The sequence below is a fragment of the Stenella coeruleoalba genome, assembly GCF_951394435.1.
Source record: "Stenella coeruleoalba genome assembly, chromosome: 4".
NCBI lineage: Eukaryota > Metazoa > Chordata > Mammalia > Artiodactyla > Delphinidae > Stenella > Stenella coeruleoalba.
Genome location: NC_137149.1, coordinates 77,399,219 through 77,424,804, shown reverse-complemented (window position 1 = coordinate 77,424,804; position 25,586 = coordinate 77,399,219). Strand labels below are relative to the sequence as shown.

General features: G+C 34.3%; 1 protein-coding gene across 1 annotated transcript in view; it reads right to left on the bottom strand.

Moving 5' to 3' along the window:
• The window catches only part of LOC307185648 (uncharacterized protein), a 149,186-nt gene extending 123,898 nt beyond the window's left edge, over nucleotides 1-25,288 (bottom strand). The window contains exons 1-2 of the mRNA XM_079919989.1: nucleotides 25,211-25,288; nucleotides 11,388-11,430 (exon numbers count right to left, since the gene is read on the bottom strand). Coding sequence (XP_079776115.1) covers nucleotides 11,388-11,426 — 39 coding nt within the window. The 5' untranslated portion in view covers nucleotides 11,427-11,430; nucleotides 25,211-25,288. The remainder of the gene's footprint in view (nucleotides 1-11,387; nucleotides 11,431-25,210) is intronic.
• Nucleotides 25,289-25,586: the final 298 nt, after the last annotated feature.

The window sequence follows — 25,586 nt, the reverse complement described above, 5'->3', positions numbered from 1 at the left end:
GAAAAAAGAAATCCTCTTGCTTTTGTAAAGAAACTCCATTTTAATTTGTTTGCTTGCTTGTTACTTAATATGGTAGGCTTAGGAAACTTGTAGACTGGCTTTCACGAATGGAAAAGAATGCCAGGATGGATCATTCCATCCCCGTACATCTCTCACTTTCACAAAACTTCCCTTTGTAATAAGCCAAAACTATTGTTTACTAGTCTTAGTTCTTTTAAAAATGATACAAAACAGTCAAATGTTCCTTTTACACATGAATACTTAAAAATTAAAGACGGTTAATATGTACCCCTTGACTAGTTACTTTTCTAGGTTAAACAGCCTGAGTTTTGTCGACCATTTCAATGATATGGTTGGAAGGACATTTATCCTGATGCCTGCTCCACCACTCCACCTACAAAGTGTCCTAGTTTCCCCTCCTCATGTGGTTTGGTTACAGCTGATACACATCCAGCTGCAACATTTACGGTCAGCAATTCTACATGTTAGAATTCTACATAATTACATGTATTAGTCTGCTTGTGCTGCTATAACAAATACCATAGACTGGGTGGCTTAAACAACAAACATTGATTTCTCACAGTTCTGGAAGCCAGAAGGTCCATGTTCAAGGTACCAGCCAATTCTGTTGCTGCTGAGGGCCTTCGTCCTGGCTTGTAGACTGCCAACTTTTTGCTGTACTCTCACAAGGTGGAGAAAGAGTGATCTTTCTTTTTCTTACTCTTCTTATAAAGCCACTAACTGAATCATGAAACCCCACCCTTATGACCTCATCTAACCCTTATTACCTCCCAATGGCCCCATCTCCAAATACTATCACATTGGAGGTTAGGGTTTCAACATACGAATTTTGAGGGGACACGATTTAGTCCATAGCAATGTATAAATTTATAGTATCTGGGTTCTAATCAAAGAGTAAATAGCAAAGTCAAAAGCAAGTGCATTCTTCTGCATTATATAAACTTTGGGTAAGACATTGTCCTGTAGATTTCTGTCTGGTAGTAATGATAACCCCCACAGTTATCAGTTATTGGTTTGTAGAACATTAACAAGTTTTGTGGCTAAACTAACATTCCTATTTTAACATTGACCTTTTAAATTGCTTATAAATACCCACCTCTTTAAATTCTTTTTAGATCAGGCTTACTATCTTACTGTTTCCATCAATAATGAGTTGAATGAAATCTTTACCATATGTCCACTTTATATATTTATGAGAATCATGTTTTTAACTTTTTAAAAACTAAAGTTTGAAAACATGAAATTTGGCATAAGGTTTAAACTATGTTACTGAGTTTTTTCATTAGTGATTGTCCCAGTGTAGTTTTATCTTTCGAGCTCAGATAGAAAACATCGGTTAAAAATGAGTTTCTGCCATATAATCTAATATCATTGACCCATATGTGTACAAAAGAGAAAGTAAATGTCTTAGTCCAAGAAAAAAATGATTAATAAACTACATACTGAGAATATACTTTTCCAGAAGGCTATGGTTAAACTTTTGAAGATGTTTTTGATGTTTCACTTGAAATAGTGATGCACTCTGTATGGATGTCACCTGTCATTACCATTATTATTATTATTCCCTTTACCATTATTGTTATCATAATTATATTTCTTTTTATAGTCATTTAACAAAAAGTATAATGAAAAAAATAAGTTCAACAAATATTGATTAATTCAGAATATAACTGGAAATTAAATAGCTTATATACAAAGAAAATACAAGTTTAAATATTCTAACTAAACCAGTAAAGGTTCATGTTTGTGATTTTAGGAATATAAGGTATTTTCCAAATAATCTCTTATTTTAAGGCTCAAAACTACTCCATAACTTAGGTAAGAGGAGTATAATGTGCTCATTTGAGAAATAAACAAGTTGAGATTTACCCAAAGTGACATAATAAATAAGACTTTGTTCCAGATTTTTCAATTCTAGTTCTCAGAATTTCCATTTTAAGGTATTATTATTAAAAAGTTCTTTATTCCACTGGAAATAAATAACAGATGACTACCCAAGATTCTTAAACTTTGACAGCCTAGGAAAATGAATGTTTTATTCTACTTTATTGCCTATTTGATGTCTGAGGGTCAAATTGCTATCAAAAAAAAAAGCATAGAGACCAATCTAGCTAATAACTAGTTTAGACTCTCAATAAAGCAAATGATCAATCAGACTGGAGTTAAATGTTGTCTAGAATTCTTCAGAAAATATCCTAAATTCATATATAAATAGAGAGCTATTGCAACTATTGCAACAGGTGTGGATTATAAAATTTAAGTATTGAAACTAAAGATAAAGTACCTACACAGCCTTTGCTTAAATCAAACTTTATAAAACACTTATAATAATGTTGTGCTGCCATTGAGATAGATATACATTTACTTCAATTGAATGCAAAGAACTAGTACTATTAAGTATAATTACCCTTAGCAGCTTGTTGTAAGATATATAATGCAAAAACACACATATAGCATCATGTATTTACTGAATTTAGTAAACTGTTTATCCTGGAGGTGTGATTTGTATACCTTATTGTTGCTATTGATATTTCTTTTCTGTCCATTATTGAGAATATATATGAGAAATCTCAAAACCTTTTGTTTTTCCAAGAGCATGATCCAAAAATGATCCAAGAGCATGCTTTTCTGCTTTAGCTAGCTTTTGCCTGGCTGTTTTTCACAGAAGACTTAATTATGCATAGCATGAAAAAAACATAAAAACTACAAATGTCAATAAAGAAACTCTAGCCAATTAACTTAGAGCAAAATAAAATTTAAAATATATTACTGCACAGTTCTACACTTAAGTCAGGGATTTAAGCAAGTTAAAATATGTATAGCCCCTCAATCAAAATATTTAATTTACCAAAGCAGGATTTACAGGTTAGGTATAAAGAAAGTGACATTTATTTTTGTGAAACTTCTCATTCAAACATATTATAATTAGTACTACTTGTACTGTCTATTGCCTTGGTTATTTTCCAGGTGGATTTTAATTTCTCTTTAAAAAATTAAGATTCTGGACATTTAATGACTAATACTTTTAAAGCTAAATATCATTCCCAAGCACCTGTACTGAATGTACTCTGAATTAATTCTATAAGCCAGTCACGGTCATACCCTCTCTATTAGTATTATGTATTATACCGTGTAAGGCTCCTATTCTTAGGGCAATTTAGGGTTGTTATGTCCTGAATGAGTCACAGATGCCTCTTGGTATTGAATTTAATACTAAGTGTGGTTCTCTATTTCATTTCAAAAGATTTAATTTTTTTTTCTATTTTAATGAAAGGTCACAGCTTCTTATAACTTAGAGAAATAAGATGATATTGAAAGTGAAGTGAAGGGCAAAATGACATAAACTAGGGATAAAAATCAAGCCACAGATGATATCCCAGTTCTCCAGAAAACTCAATCCAAGACTGTGATAATCAAATATACCTATTCTATTTATATTACAAGTGTGCACAGTTGTATTATCAATAACTTGAAATACTCTAGTAAAATAAGTGAAGATGGAATACCTCATCACAAAAGGAAATTATGAGACTAGATTAAAAAATGCCAGCATATCTTTGAATGACATAAAATTTAGCACATTCCATTGTGTTCTCTATGAAATAATGACTCATTGGTGTGCATGGGTGTATGTTCTTTTCAAAAATAATGCTATTCTATTTCATTAAAATCCTCATTTAATGTAGTAAAAGCTAGCTGAGTATGCCACACCCATACTTAATAGCATTATATACTGTTTGGTTAGGTTTATATTAAATAAAGTAAGGATGTCAAACTGTGGTTATTGCACCTATAAAGAACAAAGCTTTATTGAAATAAACAACACAAAGAAAACAGGGATTTGTAAGAGTTCAATTGGATAAAGGAAACAATATGAGTTTTTGAGTAAGACCTTGAGGAGTAAGGACATGATTTCTACATAATACTATGATTGAAAATTTACTCAGCTCTCTCAACATCACTTTTCTCATCTCTTTCTTCATTTATTCCTTCATCCAATATTTCTCATCAATCTTCTCCCTACCATAAAATGTGCTGTTTCTTACCTTTAGGAAGCTTAGTGAGAGAGACTGATATGAAAACATAATTAGAATAACATAAATGCCATTGTAGAGATATTTACAAACTCCTACATTTATTCATTCATCCAAAACATATTTATTGAGCACCTATTATGTACTACAGACATTTCTTTGTGCTGAAGATACACTGATAAAGAAAATGAATCTGTACTCATACAGCTTTTGTCTTAGTGAAGAATACAGACAATAAATAGTATGTTAGAAAGGTATTCAAGAACTTAAGCAGTTTATAACGTCTCAATCCAATACTGAACTTTCTTGAGTAGGATTTAAAAGGCAGTTATAAAAAACAGAGACATAGTATTTTTGTGAAACCAACAGTATATATTAGAGAATTTTATGTATATATAAATAAAATATTTATTTTATATATACATTTTATTATATAGTTATATATAAATATATATCTGTATATATATTATATATATATAATTGTTATGGAGAACAATAAAACAGAAAAAGAAAGCAGAAAAAAAGAGGAAATAAAGTGTTAGGAAATGCCTCTATAGAAAGACAGCATTGAGCAATCGAGCAGCAGTGAAGCAAGGGACAGAGCCATGTGCATATCTATAGAAATACATATGGCATTCGGAATTGCCAGTGCCAAGGTCTTGAGACCGAGTGTACCAGAAATGACAGAGGCTATTATGGCTACAGCAAAATGAAAAAGAGGGAAGTGTAACAGGTGATAATTATCTTAAAGAGTGCAACCTGATCACCCAACTCTTCACCTCTTCTTTTCTGGTCATACAGTGTAGTTTCCCTGCCTCCTTTATAGAATTCATCTTGTGATTGAGCTCGAACCAAAGGAATGTGAGTGAAAGTGATAGGTATAGTCCCAGACGTAGCCCTAAAATACTCCCACTCAGTAGCACCCACATCCTCCTTCAGGCTTGATACAGAGGAACTAATAAGCTAAGAAGCCACATGATTGAAAATGCTAGAGCACAAGATGGCAGGAGCTTGGTTATGAATCACCACTTGGAAGAGGATTTCTCATTCATCAAAGATATCCATTTTCAAATATGAATGAGTAAGGAATAAATCATATTGTGTTAATTCACTGAAACTGGAGATTTTTCTGTCAGAACAGCTATTGCTATCATAGCTAATATAGAAGAGGTTACTGATTAACAGGCAGTCAGATTGTGTAAGGAAATTTAGGTCATTGTAAAGATCTGGCTTTTTTTTTTTTTTTTTTTTTTTTTTTTTTTTTTTTGCGGTACGCGGGTCTCTCACTGCCGCGGCCTCTCCCGTTGCGGAGCATGGGCTCCGGACGCGCAGGCCCAGCGGCCATGGCCCACGGGCCCAGCCACCCCGCGGCATGTGGGATCCTCCCGGACCGGGGCACGAACCCGTGTCCCCTGCATCGGCAGGCGGACCCTCAACCACTGCGCCACCAGGGAAGCCCAGATCTGGCTTTTTAATCTGAATAAGATAGGAGATCATCAATGTTGTTAATGTAATCTGTCTTATGTTTTAAAGGGATTTCCTAGTTTTTATCCATTAACTCTATTAGTTTGAGTGAATCCATTAACTCTCACAGTTTGAGTGAGTCCTATCCTTACCAAAATTAAAATCCTAACTTTCTTACCTTTACTCAGATACCCTTTATCCCCCTTATCCTGCTTTAAAATTCTTCTTTTTCCACAGTGCCTTGTCAGATTTCAACATATATTTATGTTTATTTGTATTATCTGTCTCTACTGACCAGAGTGTAAGCTCCACAAAAGTAGAAATCTTTGTCTGTTTTCTTCACTGATATATATCACAATCACTTAAGTCAGTTGGTTATAGGTAGAATCTACTCAGTAACATTGGAGTAGATTAGATTGGAACCTAATTAGTTAGTCACAGTTTAATGCTTTTCACAAAAATAGGAAAGCAGTAATGAAATTTTAAATGCCACTATTTAACAGTTTGGATTTGAGATGCTAGTGAGTAATTGGACATTTGTGTGTAATTTTTTTTTAAAAAGATTTAGATTTAGGAGATCATTAGAAATACTGCATTCTAATCTCATTAATGGCCCTAAAAAGTAAGCTCAACAAAAAGTGGTCATTAAAACTGATGTGTTTTAAAAAAAAGCACCAGCATGACACGAAAACTCTTTTACAAACTCATTTTCTACTGTTATTTGCTTATTTAAAATTTCAGAACTTACAGTTACTACAAAAATTACTATGACCTAGTAATTTTTATATGTATGTAATTCTACTATGTATATCAATCTACACATCTGGAAAATTATTTGCAAAGTGCTTAAAATGGTGCCCGGCACAACACAGTACTCTCTCTGTGTGTGCCTCTTTTGCTCACACTTATACAAATACAGAGTTTATATTGGTTGTCTAGCTATATAGATAGATAGATGAGTTGATAGGTAATGACAAACATACACATTTTTTTTTTTTTTTTCCTTAACGGGAATCTTTTCATAAATAAAACAGCCTGAATTGAGAGGTTTTGGTTCTGGTCTCCCTAAAGACGAAACAATCACTTCTTGGGTATTTCCCTATCTTGCTTTTTTTTCCCTAGAAAAGGCAAATAAAAAGTTCCTTTTTGGGCTTCCCTGGTGGCACAGTGGTTGAGAGTCCGCCTGCCGATGTAGAGGACACGGGTTCGCGCCCCGGTCCAGGAAGATCCCACGTGCCTCCGAGCGGCTGGGCCCGTGAGCCATGGCTGCTGAGCCTGCACGTCCGGAGCCTGTGCTCCACAATGAGAGAGGCCACAACAGTGAGAGGCCTGCGTACCGCAAAAAAAAGAAGGAAAAAAAAAAAAATTCCTTTTCAAGACAGCATGTTTCCACTTCTTGATCTGTAAATGGAGACACAGACAAATCAAATTATTGAAAAGCAATGAATTTTAGATAGTGAGATAAATTTCATGTGTTTGAAAAGATAACTAAAATGTGCCTATTTCCTGATTTCTCCAAGGAATAATGCTTAAAAATTAGTAATCTAGACTAGCCTCTTTAAGAACCAAGTTATAATGAAAACACTGAAATTAGGCAGCAAAGCTTTTTACTGTTCTTTTGTTCTCCCATGAAGTAATATTTTCACTTTAATGTATATTAATTTTTAAAACTTTTTGTTCTCTTACAAAAGAAGTTAAACATTTAAATTTAATTTTTTATAATTTAAATAACATTATGGCAAAAAATTTTTTGAATACTCATAAAAGAAAAAGATAAAGACAAAAGAATTGTCACCCCATCTATGAATGCCAGCTTTGTTAACCTTTTCCCAGTTAATGACATTAGAATACATCTATCTTTCATAATCATTGTTTAATAATGAACAGGATATTTTAACACAAGTAGTAGGAAGAGCATAATCCCTAAATAAACTGAAAATTTTGCTTCATGAAAAATTCACCAGAGAGTATTTTTGTGTTTTTCCTTGTGCATCTAGCTGTTGCCTAGCATTTGAGAATGACTGGCTAAAGCAATTTTTTCCTCTTTTTAAATGCACAGCATAAAGGAAAATTTATCTTAGAAATCAGAGAATCTCAATGAGTGCATAATTAAAGGAATGTATATGAGAGTTATAAAATCTCAACCTATGAAGATATATTATTGAGAATCTAATGTTCCACTTGCCTCCTAAAAGTACCATCAAGAAGATCTTTTATCATTTCACCTTTCTTCAACAAAATCTCACATCCACACTCATTTATTTACCCTACTTGTCTTCCTGTTACAATGAGTGGTTTGACCCTGACACTCTCTCCAAGGCCAACATTTCCGCTCATCCTATGAAATTACCTCCTGTCTCCTTCTGAATTACAGTTGACCTCCTCTCCTGCAACATCATTTTCTGTTGGAAAGTTCCTATCTTTAGTTAAAATGGTCTAGAGTTTTCCATCTTGACAAACAGTTCACTTTACTTCATAGCCCTTCAGGATACAGGTCCTCTAGTAGCAGGACTTCACCCAAAAGCTGTCTCCAGTTCCTGACACTCCACATAAAAACTTACCAAGGTTCTCTTTGAATTAGAATAAAGCTCAAATTACTTACACAATTTACAAGACACTAGTAGTCCCTATGGCTTGTCCAAACTTGTCTTGACGACTCCAAATCCCTCACCTTATGTACAGCAGCACTAATCTTTCAGGTCCTCAAGCAGGCTAGCAGTTCGTCTGTTTTAAGGACCATTTGACTTGCTTTGCCCTCTTTCTAGAGTGCTCAGCCCTCAGACAATGACAGGATATCATTCAGGTCTCCACTCAAATATCACTATGCCCTGAGTCCTGCAGTACTCAGCCAGTTCAGTAGCATCCCCTACCACAGTCACTCTCATCACCTATTTTAGTTTCTTCTTATCACTATCTGTACTTGACTTTTGCCTTTTTGATTGTTGTTTCATTACCACTCTGAGATACAAACACCATGAGAGCAGGGACAGTTTTTGTTTTATTTACTGCTACATCTGGCATACATAAAACAGTTTCTGGCACATAGTAATAGATAATAGCATTTGCTGTTCATATATCCAAATGTTTAATTACATATCAATGAACATTGCTCACATTCACACACATTTATATTTTAAAAGTTATATTAATTAACCTATGCATTAGATCCTTGAGATTTGAGTGCCTTGTAATTGCTCTGATAAGGAATGATACATAATTGCAAATATTCTTCTTTGCAATTTTCAAATAATTAGAACTTTATAATAAATCGTTTGTTATAGTGAATTGCACTAATATTACAGAAATGAGAGAAAATCTCTAATATTTACTGTGATTGATAAGCATCAGATTAAAACATATATTCATAAACATTAACACATTTGAAAGTTCAAAAGAGAATTTGGATTTTTTATTGGTAAGTGGTAATTTGTAAGATTTCTACTTTTTGAGATCAAAGTTATAGCAATAGCTGTTTATAGTTCTTTGAGAGCTCTTCCATCATAGATATGCACACAGGCTCTGTGGTAGGCGGACTCTAAGATGGTCCACAATGATCCCTGCCTCTTGGTATTCAGGCCTTGAGAATGGGAAAGACCTACTGACTTGCTTGGTCTTATAGACTATATACATAAGGCAAAGATAATGAGTCATTACTTTCATTATTAGGTTACAAAAGATTGCAGCTTCTGTAATCTAGCCGACGTGATTGCTCTCATGGATAACATGCTTTAATAAGGCAAGCTGCCATGTCGCAGAGATCCCCATGCCAATGCACTGAGGTAGACCTCTGGCCAAAAGCCAAAGGAGGTGAGGGACTGAATCCTGCCAAATAAGCTCAAAAGCAGACCCTTTTCCAGTTGTTTTGAGATGACTTCAGCCCATACTACACCTATGGCAGCCTGTGAGACATCCTGAGGTAGAAGACCTAAATAAGCTGTGCCTGAACTCCTGACCCACAAAAACTGTGAGACAATGCAAATATGTTGTTTTGAGCTGCTGAGTTATGGGATAATTTATGCAATAGATAATTAAGACAGGCTCCTTTACATTGAGTCCATTTTAAAAATATGCACTTTCACCTTTAGCTTTCACCTTTATTTTACGGCCCTCACTTTACATGAGTAAGTGAGATGTTTTCCTCTGAAAGTTTTTTTTTTTTTTTTTTAATTCTAAACCCATGTTTTCTTCTCTTTACATCTGGTGAAATCATAAATGCTCTATATTTAATAATACAAGTATCTGATCAATCTTCAAGTTACTGCAGTAAGAACTAAATATTATTGACCATCAAACCCTATATGTGTATCTATTACTAAAGTTTTTTGAAATTATAGAAACAGATGCTTGTACATCAGGTTGGGGAGCGGAGAGGAATGGCACACATTTCGGTGGCATATGGATTGAGGAGGAAGCAGTGCTCGGCATAAATATATTGGAACTTCTCAAGAGTTAGAAGAACTTGTCAAAAATAGTTTTCCCTAATCACTTATTTTTTTATATTTCTGTCAGACTATGCACACAGATATTTTTAAAATCGGATGCTGCAATTTAAAATGATCACATCTAGTTGCAAAGAGTTTCTGAAATGTAGATGAAAATCAATATAGGGCCTTAAATTCCCAACAACCAGTTTCTCTAGGAAAATATAGGGTTTATTCTTTATTAGAACTCAAGAAGCTGAAGTTCATGATGTCTTTTGAAGTGTTCCTGGCACAGGGTAGGCATTCACAAATTTCTGGTGCTTGAATTGGCAAGAAGTGCTGTTGAACTTCTATTTAAACGCAGTTGAGTTACACCACAGTGTGGTATTGTTACTGTTCTCTTAATTCAATAAAACTTATATTAAAGTTTATTTATTAGTGTATCTATTTGTTTTATGTCTATCTTCCTTACTACATACATAATGACAAGGACCATCTATTTTTTTAGTCATGATGTATCTTTTACAGAAAATAAGGCAATATATATAAGATGTATTCAATACATATTTTTTAATTAAAGGTGAAAATTACATCACATTTTTTAATATTCTAATATCACATTATTTTTAAAATAATTTGAAATTATTTCAATTTTTCTTAATACTCTTACTTGTGTTCAACATCCTTTCCATTCAATATCCAATCTGTTGCTAGATTTCTGGTTTTGTTGTTGTCATTTTTGGTATCTGTGTGTATGTATGTGTTTGGATATGTGTGTCCAAAATCCAGTATAATCATCAACTTCAAGTATAATTATAGTAGATCAATACTAGTCTATAGGATATGACTTTAATATAACATACGAGTTCTTGCTAGTACAGAGTATAAAAAATTGCATATTCGAATCAGTTAGTCCTGTGAAGGATGCCCTGGGCTTTCATTTATCAAATATAAGTGGCGCTGGACATTGTACATATTTTCTTAATTCTCAATGTCATTTCTCAGTGTCATTATTTATCGAGGTAAAGGTAAGATTGCATACCTTGATACTTACTGAGAGGATTGAATGAATTAACATATGGGAAGAACATATTCAAGTATATGATCTATAAAATCAGGGATTAGTTGCCATGAACAACCTGCTTTTCTATTGACCCCACTTGCATTTATTCCTCCAGCCATGAATTAAAGACATGCTAGGGTGTTTCGCTTCACATAGTATTCTCATGTCAAAAACTCTATTTCATCTATTTGCAACCTGACAATTTCTAAATCTGTCTTTCAGAAACATTTCAAATAACATTTCCTATAGGTCATCTTCTCTTTTATTCCTGTCAACATTACTGTTTTATACATCCCTTTATTCAATTTTCAAAATGTCACTTTATGTATCATTATTTATCACTTAATAAGCTGTTAGCATTTCAAAAGTATAAAAATGTCTTACCTTCTCTGCATTTAACACAGCACAAAGTAGGCACTTCATTCATCTATGAATAAGTAAATTAAATTAATCATTAAGAACATATTTCTAGTTACTGGATTTGTATCAGACATTTATTGTAAATAACAGCAAAATAAACTATTCACATGTTGTTCACCTGCCATAGAATTAGTCATATAAACTAAGGGTACCAGAAGAGTTACAATGTGTTGGCACAATGGGTTATAGATAATTCTCCTCCAGAAGCTTAGTTGTATATATTATTGACTTCTTATCACATAAAAGAAATATAGGTCTCTCTTCTCTGATGGTAAGTTTTGTGGTCTTCTCATGGCCTCTAATTTACCATCAATTAAATAGTCAAAAGAACAGTTAGATTCAAGGGATTTCTTTCCTGATTAGACCACTTGGCTTTATCTATCCTTCCACTGGGAGCATTGATATTGTCTTGGATTACTTGGAAAAACTGATAATGAATTATGCTCCTCGAGGCTGTAGTTAATTAAATTGGCTACTCTTTTGTCTTCAGCATGGCAGTTGGGGCACTGGACTACACAGGACTAATGAATCCTACTTAAGGTAAGTCCTCAAGGGATTTGAATTCCTGCTGTCAGGCAGGAATATGATTTAGATCACAAAATTCTCCAATCTACTAAGTAGGTCAGACAGTCTATGGGAGAATATAAAGCAATTTGGGGTCTGCTAAAATCAGAAACTGTACATTTAATTAGTTCTTATGTCCAATAAACCTCTTTTAAATACTACATTGTAAAGAAACACTTAGGACATACTTTATATTTAATAGGGAAGCCTTTGGATCAAAGAATAGTTCTGTTGGAAGCCATATGTCTCCGAACTCAAGGACTTCCAGCAAAGGACATATGCCTAAACAGGTCATAAGTTTTATATTAAAATTTTTAAAGCTCTTGTCAGATAGGTGATTAAAGTACAATACCTGGTAACAAATTCCATTGGATTGTGCATTTTTTAAATGTTATACATCTTATACATACCTACCAATTTGGTGCTAAGGATAAATAAATATGTTGTGGCTTTCTAATTTTTTTCATTTATATTTTCTTTGTAATTTTTCAGCATAACCTGTTTAAATCATAAGAGCACAGGTAGATATTTCCACATGTGTTATTCTCTTCTGAGAGAAATATTTTGAACTACTCTAATATAGGTCAAACTAGAAATGAAAATTTCATTAACAGTATTAATAATAATAATGAGTTATTAAGCACTTTTGAAATGGCAGACATTTTTAATCATTTTAATGATTAAAAGTTTTAATCATTTTTCATTGATTAGTTTATCAAATATTCACAAAATTATATGTGGTAGTAATTATTACTACTACCATTTTAAAAACAAAGAAACTGAGGCATAGAGGGAATAAGAAATTTACTCAACATTATGCAGCTAACCCACAGTGAAGCAAGCTTTCAAATCCATGGTAGCAACAGATCCCACCCTCTAATAGAAAAAGCAACATTGCCTCCTTTTGGCAATGAATTGAAAAGTTTCATAGAATGATGTATTTCAGATATAGTGGCAGGTTAAATATAACATAATACTTTACTATTCAGTATGTTCTGTGGACCAGCACATCAGCCTCATCTGGGAGATTGTTAGAACTGCAGAATCTTAGCCACAGCCAGACACACTTAACCAGAATATGCAGTTTATCAAGATCACCAGATGTTTTGAATACACATTAAGTATGAGAAGCACTGATCTAGCACAGTGTTACTCAACTTTATACACATTTAGAATCACCTGGGAAACTATATATATGTAATTAAGGCTGCCTAGCTGCCTAGGGATGAAATGAAGAAGGGGTAGAAAGTCCAGACTCTAAATCAGTTAAACCTGGTTTGAAACCCTCTTGGGTCCCATATTATCTCTGTAAACCTGGACAAGAAACTTACATTTAATCTGTTTTAGAAATCTCCTTACCTATGCAATGCAGTTAATAATGCCAGTTTCATAAATAGTGGTAAGGACAAAATTAAATGCACATGAATACCTAGAGTGGCATGTGATTAATATCCTTGCTTAATCCATATTTTAGCCAATATTGGCAAGAATGGAATGGCAAATCAGGCCTCCTAATTTTCCCTCTACGTCCCAATTGCATCAGCTAGTATTAAACTTTATATTTCTCATTAGGATACTGCTAGCTAATAAAGGGAGCCAAACATATGGTGAGAGAAATGGAGAGTTTGAATACTTCTTATAAGGTTAATTATCCAAAAGTTAATCACAATGGAAAGTCTCAAGCATAGACATATCTTGCATTTAATTGAAAAGTTTTCTCTCTCTGCCTTTTTAAATATAGCAGTGGTCAACAGTCCACTTACCACAAACAGAAGAATATGAAAAGGACCCCATAGATAGTATGTTTACCGTTGTTCTCCTTAGCTTTTATTATAAAATTTAACTTCACACCTTAGGTTCCGGAGCTATTTTATAAGCTGATTCCTGCGTACCTCTTTTTAAGCCTCCTTCCATTCCCCCATGTACAATTTTCACTCCAGCTTAAAGAAAGAACTTGCAGATTCCTGATACTGAAATCTTGTTTTGAGATATTTGGCTTCTTCACCTTAATTTTCTACTGCATTTCCTATTTTCTTGTTGATTCTGTAAGCCTGCAGCACCCTGTGTAATTATCTGGAACGGACTTAATACTGCATTGTATTGAGATATATGGTGTGCTTTCTATCTTCATAAGCTTTGAGAGGGGAGACCTTTATTATTTTCTTACATTCCCAAAGCTTCTCCCAAAGTTTGTTTTATTGTAGGCACTCAACAAACATTTGCTGAATGGACAATGTAACAGTGTCCTCCAGAGTGGGATAAACACTTCAAAAACAAATCAAGTGAAAATATAGAAGCACCATACTGATATTGCAAATATGACTATACGACTGGTTTAATAAATTCTGATTGGCTAGCATTTTCAAAAATGGAATAGCAAACATTGAAATTTGTAAATAAAACTTAGGTGAATAGCAATGTTCTCTGCTCTTAGAAAAATGAATTATTTCAATCCAATATGAAAAATCATCTGAACTATTTATTAATACATTCTCTGAGGCCAGAACTTTAAGATGTAATAGTCTCCATGAAAATCATTGGATATAGGTAACGAGAATGGAAGATGGAGGAAGAAAAATGTACATTACACTAACAAATACACTCTATCCTATATGTGTTTAAAGCATATGAAATTAAACAAAAAACTTTAAAGGTATTTAAATAACAGTCCAAATTCACTTTATTTTAGAGGAACACTGCAGTTAGGGCAGCCAACAAGGTTATGAGGCAAGAAACGTTTTATGAAATTGCAGAGGAAGCTGTGAATGTTGCTGTGCCAAAATAAATAAACCACAAGATAAAAATAACTCACAAGTAGAACAAGCAACAGAAGTGATATCATTAAGACTAACTTTGACAATTACTTTTCCTCAGGTAAAGCAAGGATGTCATTTGCAAAGACATGACAGGACATAAAGTAAATAATTGAGAACGCTGGCCATATAAACACAATGTTAAAATATAAGTAGGAATATGTTCATTCCATTTTTGATCATCAAAGGAGGTAGCTATAACATAGGAGAATTACTGAACTTCGAATCAGATGACCAAAGTATTAATTCATCTCTGAACTTACTGGTTAGGTGATCCTGAGCATGGTATTTAACTTCTGAGCTTCAAGTTTTCATCTCCAGTTTGTGCATGTGTGTTCAATGAATAAATAGATATAAAACCCCTAGCCCATTGTCTAAAATATGGTGTACACTTAATCTACCTCTGTATTTGGCATGCAGGTATGTAACACAAAACTTTTCAAATCCGTTTATTGTTTATTTAAGAGATAAGGAATCTTTAAAAATGTAGCCCCTTAACAATTAAAAAATCTGCAAATATTAATATCTGGTGCATGGAATTTTATATAGCGAATGTGTCTTTAAATAGTGCCATTTTTATTTGACCTTCTTCTTGCAAAATATCTGGAGTAGTGATAATCTTATGCCACTGAGTATATGAGAAAATTTAGCTTCTACTCTTTTTCTTTTTTTAATTAATTAACTTATTTATTTATTTATTTTGGCTGCATTGGGTCGTCGTTGCTGCGCATGGGCTTTCTTTAGTTGTGGTGAGTAGGGGCTACTCTTTGTTGTGGTGCGCGGGCTTCTCATTGCAGTGGCTTCTTTTGCTGTGAAGCATGGGCTCTAGGTGCATGGGCTTCAGTATTTGTGGCACATGGGCTCAGTAGTTATGGCTTGCTGGCTCTAGAGCACAGGCTCAGTAGTTGTAGCGCATGAGCTCAGTTGCTCCGTGGCATGTGGGATCTTCCCGGACCAGGGCTCAAACCTGTGTCCCCTGCTTTGGCAGGCGGATTCTTAACCAGTGGCGCCACCAGGGAAGCCCAGCTTCTACTTTTTTGAAGATCCTATGTCTAGTGTCTTACTGAATCTCAGATATGCCTTTCCAGGGGCAGTAATTTCCTGAGCTCCAGAGAAATGCAGTAGCAGCAACGTTAATCTCACCCCCTTGGGGGAGTTGACATGAAAGCCAGTTCCCTCGAGATTTTTTTCAGTGCTTCCCACCAGTTTTTGCTGTGTGAGGTGGACATACCAAAGTCAAATTCCACCATTCATGAAAATAATTCAGAACCAATTCTCAACTACTCTCACCTTTTATCCACTCAGTATTTATAACTGAACAACCAAATTGGGCAGGGGATAGGAAGAATAAGCCAAACATCTTCAACACTGATAATAATGAACACCAAAAGAGCTTTGATAAGACTAAAACATTTTTAGATACACAGGAAATTATCATTATTATGTGACTTATTAAAGTAACCATGCATTCAAATACATGTGTTCTAAGAATACTGAATTAACACAGGTGCAAATTTAAAAATCTTAAAGTTTAAGTGTTTGATCCTTTTAAAAAGATAAGATTATCTTAAAAATAACGGATAATCAATGTCTATGAATAATTGGGCATAGCCTTATTAAGGGTAGAGGATCAGACTGAATTCATCATGAAAATATAGCTTATGAATCTCCTACTACAGTGACTTGCTACAGAAGTTTTGGACATACCTTTTCTCAGTTTAAGAAAATTCCATTTAATTAAGCCTTAGACCTTGATCTTGGAATTCCTCCGTTACTCCACCAGATGGTTATTTTTTGTTTGTTTTCCCTTCCCTTTTTGCTAATGTACTACTTTATAAGAAAAGAGTATTCTTTTTCTCTGAGTACTTGTGTCTAGAATATACTGTATCCCTTTCCTGTATTATATCTGAAAAACTGAAAGAATAATTGTAATATTGCTTTTATAACACAACATTAGAATAATCTTAATTTATTAATTTTATAAATATTTATTAAGCACCTACTACTAGCCAGGAACTCTCTTGAGCATTAGGAATATAATTGTAAACAAAGTTTTTGAACTCAGAGAACTTGCATTGTGAAGGCATGCCTAGGGAGTAGAGGAACAGATAAACAGGAAAACAAACAAGTAAATACGTCTTATGTTAGAAGATAATAAATGCTACAGAGAGGAAAAGCGGGGAGGAAAGTGAGTGTCTAGTAGTAGGGTGGGATGCTATTTATAGAAGATGATGAGCAGAGACCCACAGTAAATGAGAGATGAGCCCTGTGGGTATCTAGGGAAGAGTGTTTTAGGCAAGGGAAACAGCAAGTGCAGAAACCCTAGAGCAACAACCCACAGCAGGGTGGCTAGAGCAAATGGACAAGAGGGAGAGTGGTAGGGGATAAGGGAAGACTGGTAACAAAGGAACCAGAGTGAAAAAGGACTTGCAGGCTACTGTAAAGAATGTTGACTTGTCACTAAAATGAGAAGGCATTGGAGGGTTTATCACAGAAAAATGACATAATCTGACATACATTTTAAAAGAATAGCTCTGGTTGCTGCACTGAGAACAGCCTTAGCCAGTTAGGAAGTTGTGACAATATGCTTAGCTTACTGGATGGGTGGAAAGGATGAGACCTAGTCAGACTAGCTTGCTGATGATTGGATGTGGCCTGTGCAGGAAAATGAGGAATCAAGGATGACTCAGTGTTATGTTGATGTATGCTCTTTCCAGTCCATTGATGAAGCCAGGTGAACTCTATTCTCTGAGCACAGCAGAAGGTTCACATCCCCCGACTCCACTGTAGCTCTTGCCTGCACAGTACTAGAAAACACAAACACTTACTCTCTGCTTTCCTTTTGTGTGCAGTCCCATTTCTGCTCTCCTCCTCTGATCAGGAGGTCATCATGACTTAAGGAGGAAAATTTATTGAGCACAAACTATGCGCTATGAATTACAGTAAGCATGTTATGTGTATTCACTCATTAAATTCCATAAAATCCCCATGTGATAATTAATTTTTATAGATATATTTCTATGGACTGTATACCCACCCTTTATAAACAAAGAATACAAACTCTATAAGGGACTACATGACTTACCCACAGTCCCCAAAATGGATGTATTAGAGTAATGATTTGAGTCCAGATATGTGTGCTTTCTGAAAAAGCCAACTAATCTCACTAATTGCATACATGTATATTTTTAAAAAATTAATTACCAGAATCTAACTATATTTTCAGTTATCTGAACACAACACATTGCAGAGTTCTTATATAATTACCTGTATTATTGACAATATATTAACCTAGAACTACTTATACTAAGCTTTGTTAAGATCAGAGTAAGTCTCAAGCTCTGGAATGAGAGCAAATCCACATGTGAGGGTGAAGTGGTCCTACCTGGTGATGGTGAAGGGCAAAAGGCAAAAGCCGGATATGCGTGTAAGGGCTTGTGTGTTTGTATACATGTACATATAAGATTCTGATTAAATGGGCGGATTTGACAAACAATACGTTTCAATGGTTAACTAGCCAAATTTAAACTTCCTGTGATTCAGCCTGCATATTTATTTCAATTCTTCACAATTTTGAATGGTATTGGTGCAGAACTGCCTTTCAAAACAAGCACATAATCAACATGTTCTAATCTAGAATGCCCTCTGTTCTACTCCATAGCATTCATATGAATTAAACAGGCCCTTAAAAGTGGGGAACAACCTAACATTAGATAATCAGAAGCAGCAGTCAACCCCAAATGGAGATATATTTATTGTCTTCAACTTAATAATTAACCAACTTGTAAGCATTCCATTTTTGCTATTTAAATTTAGCACTAGTTTAAGATATTACTCTCTAGTTTTGTATTTTATATGATAATTTATAATACTTCATTTGTATTTATAACCATGGTTAGGATCAGCTATAAATTCATTATGCATACAAAGTTTAAATAAATAATTAGAAAATTACCTGAACAAATCAGCAGAACAACCAGGCACTTTGTATTTTGCAATTAGCAGCAGGTAAATTTCTTAAAATCCAGTTTATTTTGCACAAGGAAAAAATGTATGTAATTATGAGAGCCCTTTCTAAGCTATCTAAATCACCCATGATTGGCAACTTAGTCTTTTGTATGCAGTTTTATTTGGTTGATTTTGCATATTCTGTCACTTAAATATGCAAGGAATTCCTCTCATAGGCACTTTAAATGAATAGGGTTATAAGAGAAAGCCCCGTCTTAAACCTCAGGAAAAGTACACCAGGCCTTGTACCATATTGTTTTAAACTCTCAGCCCTCCTGGAATGGGAAATAGGTTTTACTTCAATTAGGGACTTGAATAGATTGGAGTTCCTTATTGACTAGAGTGTTATCTTGGATTACTGAGAAAAATAGTATAATGGGGCAGCAATATCAATTCTGTTTATTTATGGTCAATGTCTGTTATACATGCCTTATTTTGTCCACCCTACTCTCCTCAGCAATCTGCCCTGAGGGCTTCTATATGACAGAAATATTCCAAGAGCCAACGTGTGACAGAAAGCGATCAGAAGGTGGAAGGATTTTAATTCCAACCTGTCCCATTTAACAATAATAATGTTACTAACTATTCTAATGGCCTAAAGCCTCCTCCATTTTAACAATCTGCCCATGAAGCCTACATTAGGTTTAGCTAGACTGGTAGTATCTGATGCATACGTGTCTCGGGGGGTTAACCACACCACTTGCTGAAGGAAAAACTAAAGAAAAGTGGTGTGCTAGTCTGTTCTTTCTACTTTTAATCCCTGTTGAAAGGGGAAACTGTGTGTGTGTGTGTGTGTGTGTGTGTTGTGTGTGTGTGTGTGTGTATGTGTGTGTGCACACTGTGTATACACACATATATGTATATATATGAATCCAAATATACTCAAATTGGAGGGAAATGCTTTTTGCATATTACAACAATATGAAAAGCCTGTAAATAACAGAAATAATTTATTGATTAATTATATTTTTAAAATTTATAACTTATATAATGATTATATTGTTTATTTTTTCTTAAATCTCTAGATTTTAAAAAAACACAGAGTTTCATTGGAAGTTTTATACAAGTGCTGGGGGCCTTACATTCTGATTTTATTTGATATCTACACAAATATCTGTCTAACTATACACATATAGAGACATAAATCATTTTAATCCTTAATTACAGTAGTATTTAACTGTATATAAATTATTATCTAGTAAAGAGAAAGATCCTGAAAAAATGTTGGGGTGGGAGAGCAGAATAGACACGTTTTGAACAGTGACAGTATTTAAATAATGAAAACAGAACCTTGTGTGAGTCCCCAGAAGTTGAACATACTAGTGGTTCTGGGGATAGATCTAGGACACGTAAAGATTGTAAGAGATATTTTAATAAGAAAGAGAGGATGAATGCTGCGTACTTTACAGTGTATTAGGACAGATACAGCTATTTTGTGTTTCATGTAATATAGGCTCAAGATTCAGAAAAGAGCATTACATGTTGACAGTCTTACCATCAATCAGGCTATTAAGGTTACAGTACAAGTCACAATTCTCACAGCAAACACAGAGCCAGCACCTGCCCTACCTATAAAAGTAGAATAGGGATTCATCAATCACCTCAATGCTATCAGATGAGTTTCTGAAATTTAATATGGGAAAATGGATTTGATTTACTTTATTGTCTGTGTTATCTGTAGTGTGAGTGTCCGTTTTACCTCTGCCTTTCTAGATGGTCTGACTCATGCAAACGCCATGCTCCATACCAGCTCTTTAAATAAATGTATGAACACCAGCAGGTATTTTCAAAACTGACCAGAATTTTCCTGCCCTGTCCTACCTCACTCTTCCCTTACCCACTATGACCACAATCACACACACACACACATCTTGTCCCATTTGTGTATTGTCTTGTTTCCTAAAGCCATAAAACTGACTCTATACAACAATTTTTAATACTAATTTTACTTCCATTCAATTTTGGTGACTTTCCACTCCCCATGCCCTCAGAGTTGATTGAACTTCTGAAATTATTATGGTTTTGTTCCATCATTAGTTTCTGTGTCCCCTGTAGTACTGTATATAAAATCCTAAATACAGTCCCTGGCACTTAAGAGACCTGCCCCTCACCCTAACCCTTACCACCTTCACTATACTTGGAATGGAAAGGAATGAAACGAATTCGAGATACAGATAATTTAAAACTGAAAATTCATAATGTTTATAAAGTTAAAATACAAAAATGTTAACATACAAAAATATAAGGAACACAGAATTTAGAAAATCTTAGATATGATTTCATTGACTCAACTCAAACACAGAACTATTAAGCATGCAAGATAATTTTAACTAGAAATACAATTTAAGCAATAATTTCAGAAGTATAATTTGTTATTAAAGAATTGCAGAAATAGGTTAGGATCTAAAGTTCCCAAATTAAAGTGCTCATATTATTGAATAGTCGGTCTTACATAAAATTTTGTATTATTTTATAAACATATAAAGTAATTTAAAGAGTATTTTCATATATATTATTAGTGAGATACACCAATGTGACTGTGGATTCTGTTATCCTTTCTTGATAATAATTAGATAAATTCCTGAAAATATTGAGGAGCAAGCCATGTAAATATCTGTGTAAAAGGCATTACAGGCATACCTTGGAAATACTGTAGGTTTGGTTCCAGACCACCACAATAAAACAAATACCACAATAAAGTAAGTCACAGGAATTTTTTGTTTCCCAGTGTGTATAAATTTATACTTACACTGCACTGTCATCTATTAAGTGTGCAGTAGCATTATGTCTAATAAAACAACATACATACCTTTGTTTAAAAATACTTTATTGTTAAAAAGTGCTAACCATGATTTGAGCTTTCAGTGAATCATAATCTTTTTGCTGGTGGAGAATTTGAAATATTGTGAGGATTACCAAAATGTGACACAGAAACAGGAAATGAGCCAATGCTGTTGGAAAAATGACCCCAACAGACTTGCTTGACTCAGGATTGCCACAACCTTCAATTTGTAAAAACAAAACAAAACAAACAAAACAAAAACCCCTACCATATCTGTGAAACACAATGAAGTGAAGCACAATAAAACGAGATATGCTTGGACAGATAGGGGAACAACAGATTTGAGGACTTAGTGCATTCGAGGAATAGCCTAGTGTGATTAGAGCCAAATGAACAAGGAGAAGTGTGTTCTGTGCTGCTGTTGAACAATCAGATGACTGTACATATCACTTTTTTTCCTCTTTGGAAGCATTTAGGTCTTGTCTTATTACTTCATATGCTGAAGTTTCAAAGTATGATAGTTTTCAATCGAGAGACACTTATCTCTCAATTATTGGGAAATTTGCTTTAAAAAATATACACAATCAACCCTCAGTATCCTCAGGGGTCAGTTCTGGTATCCACAGATATCAAAACCCACAGACGCTCAAGTCTCATATAGTTGTTGGAAATACTGTAGATTTGGTTAGAAAATCTTAGATATGATTTCATTAACTCAACTCAAACACAGAACTATTAAGTATGCAAGATAACCATACACACAGGCTCCACATATTCAACTAACCAAGAATCCACCACAGTTTGTTGAAGTAAAACACATATCTGTAAAACCAGAATATTTTGTATATAGTTTCAGTGCAATGTGGCCTGCCTGAAGCTCACCTTCAGATTAAGAAACTTTGCCCTGAGAAAAGCTGAGGAGTTTTTTCCTTCCTCAATGTGGAACCTGCAAATACTGAGGGCTGACTGTACTGCTTTTAAAATCTCATGCCCATATACACACTTCTATATATAAAATAGATAACGAATAAGGACCTACTGTCCTACTGTATAGCACAGGGAGCTATACGCAATATGTTGTAATAACCTATAAGGGAAAAGAATATATATATATATATATATATATATATGTATATATATATATATATATATATATATCTGAATCACTGTGCTATATACCTGAAATTAAGATGATACTGTAAATCAACTATTCTTCAATAAAAAATTTTTTTTTAATATCTCATGCCCAGCTTTACCTCTGTTATCTTTTTTATTCAATTCTTATTAGACAGATGTTGGATCTCCAGTATTTATCTGTCAGTTTTCTTGTCTCTTATTTCCTATTGTCCATGTTTTGGTATTTTTGTTTGATTTTCTGCAAGAATTTCTTTGTTTTAACTTTCAATGTTTTTATCAATCTGAGAACATTTTGTTTGTATTATCAGATACCAATTGTCCTTTCTTATTCTCATATGCTTCCTTTTATAAAGCATTTCTTTCTTATTTCATCAGAGCAATATCATCCATCATCTCTCTGAAACCAAAGTTTTTGCAAGTATTTTGCCCCACATTTTCAGTGTGATATTTTATCTCTAAACTATCTTGTGACTGTTGTTTTGCTTTTATTTTAAACATCTGTGTAAAAATCTATGGTTTTACAAATTAAAGCAAATATCAACAAAGATGCCCCATTTATATGATAATATGTTTTTAATAAAATCATAGGGTGAAAAAGAGCCTCTGAATGGACAGGCTGAATTTGAAGAGATACCAAAAATTATAGATGACATGATTGCTGTAAGAGAAAAGGAAGAGTGACTTAGATATGCATGAAGTATCACAACTAAGAACAGTGGATTTTCAAGTAGTGAATGGTTAGCATTTTACTTTTTTTTGAAATGTGAAAAACTGGCTAGAGACTTTGTTTTTGCTACTGAATATTTTAGACCCTAATGAAAGCAGTTAGGTTATGAAAAGCAGGTAAATAGTTTATGTACATAAAATATCTTTTCATGCCAGAGTTAAATTCCCAAAGCCAGGTGTGGCAGGTGGACTTAAGGGATTCCAGTGGGAGAAACTGCACACATAATTCTTTCAGAGGTACATCTACACGATAAGGCATTACACATGAGAGGACAACAAATTCAATATTGAAGTAAAGAAGGAAATCAGTAGACCAGTAGGGAAATTAAGCTAAACACTGGCTTAATAAATGTGAAATTATAGCACTACACATTATACAACTGTTCTTTAAATATTTTTTATGTCATTTCCAAAATATTATTATACTCTCAGGCATATCCTTCTTATTTTTATTTAATAAAAAGGTTTTATTAAATATAATTATGATTATATGTTTTATCTCTTTCTTCACTGGGTTGTACTTTTAGCATAATAATAGTAAATACTCCTTGTTTGCAGCTATAGAATTTCAGTCATAATACGCACTAACATCAAGAAAGCCTTAAGGGCTCTAAATCAATTTATTTTATTCAGTTCAAATACCATACAAAATAAATCTATTATATGTGGATGGTGAGCCAAATAGAGCAAGCAACTTTTTAAAACATATGAGGTCTTAGGAATGAGTACTTGAAAGAAAGATGAAAAAGAAGTCAGACATTAAAATAGCAACAAAGGACAGTAACATCTTCCATAAGTGAGGAACAAAAAAATCTACAGGCACCTGTTTGAACAATGTGATTAACAGAAATAATGAGAACTTGTATAGAAGTACGGTTTTCTATGTTTATAAAGCTTTGAAATGAATAAATGGAAAATAAAGGAAAATCATAGATATTTTATGTAAGAATAATTATTATACTATACAGATTACTTTAAAATAATGACATTGGCTTTCTTTGGTAACAAGTCACCCTGTATATCACTAAACCAATACATGAGATTTCTCTTTTGTACATAATTTGTGAACCTGGTCCCTGACGGTCCAGTGGTTAAGGCTTCGCCTTCCAGTGCGGGGGGGTGCGGGTTCGATCCCTGGTCGGGGAGCTAAGATCCCACATGCCTCTCGCCCAAAAAACCAAAACGTAAAATAGAAGTGATATTGTAACAAATTCAATAAAGGCTTAAAAAAAAATTGGTCCACATCAAAAAATAAAAAACTTAAAAAAAGTTATTAAAAAAAAATTCTTTGACCCATAAAAGAAAATTACCTTTACCCATGAAGCCTATCTACCTTAATCACTGTGCTCCATCCTAAAGAAAAAATGTTTTTCAGATGTCAATTTGTCTTTAGTTGAGAACAGTCATGATGCTTATCAAAAAATTTTATAAGTAATCAAAGTATTAAGAAATACACATTCAGATATGAAAAGATATACTTTCATTCTCTTAATTCCCCCTTTTACATAGAAGAATAGGTATTTTACTGGCTCAGAGAGGAGAGGGGATATTGTTTTAGCATTTAACCTACCCTAAAATGTCCACTTAATAGGGACAGCAGATAATAAGCAAGAGCAGTAAGAACGAAGGGTCCTCCCACGGGGACCCGGCCTGAGGAGCAGTGGCCGGAGCTTCGAGACTAGGGCGGCGCGAAAGAGATGTTATAGAGGCAGTAAATGTGTCCAAATTTTTGAGAAATTGGAACAATCAAGACTTACCTGGGAGGACGAGGGGAAGATGGTGGAAGAGTAAGACGCGGAGATCACCTTCCTCCCGACAGATACACCAGAATTACATCTACACGTGGCACAACTCCTACAGAACACCTACTGAACGCTGGCAGAAGAACTCAGACCTCCCAAAAGGCAAGAAACTCCCCACGTACCTGGGTAGGGAAAAAGAAAACTGAGACAAAAGTATAGGGACGGTACCTGCACCAGTGGGAGGGAGCTGTGAAGGAGGAAAGGTTCCCACACACTAGGAAGCCCCTTCACGGGCAGAGACTGCGGGTGGCGGAGGGGGGAGCTTCCGGGCCGCGGAGGAGAGTGCAGCAACAGGGGTGCGGGGGGCAAAGCGGAGAGATTCCCGCACAGA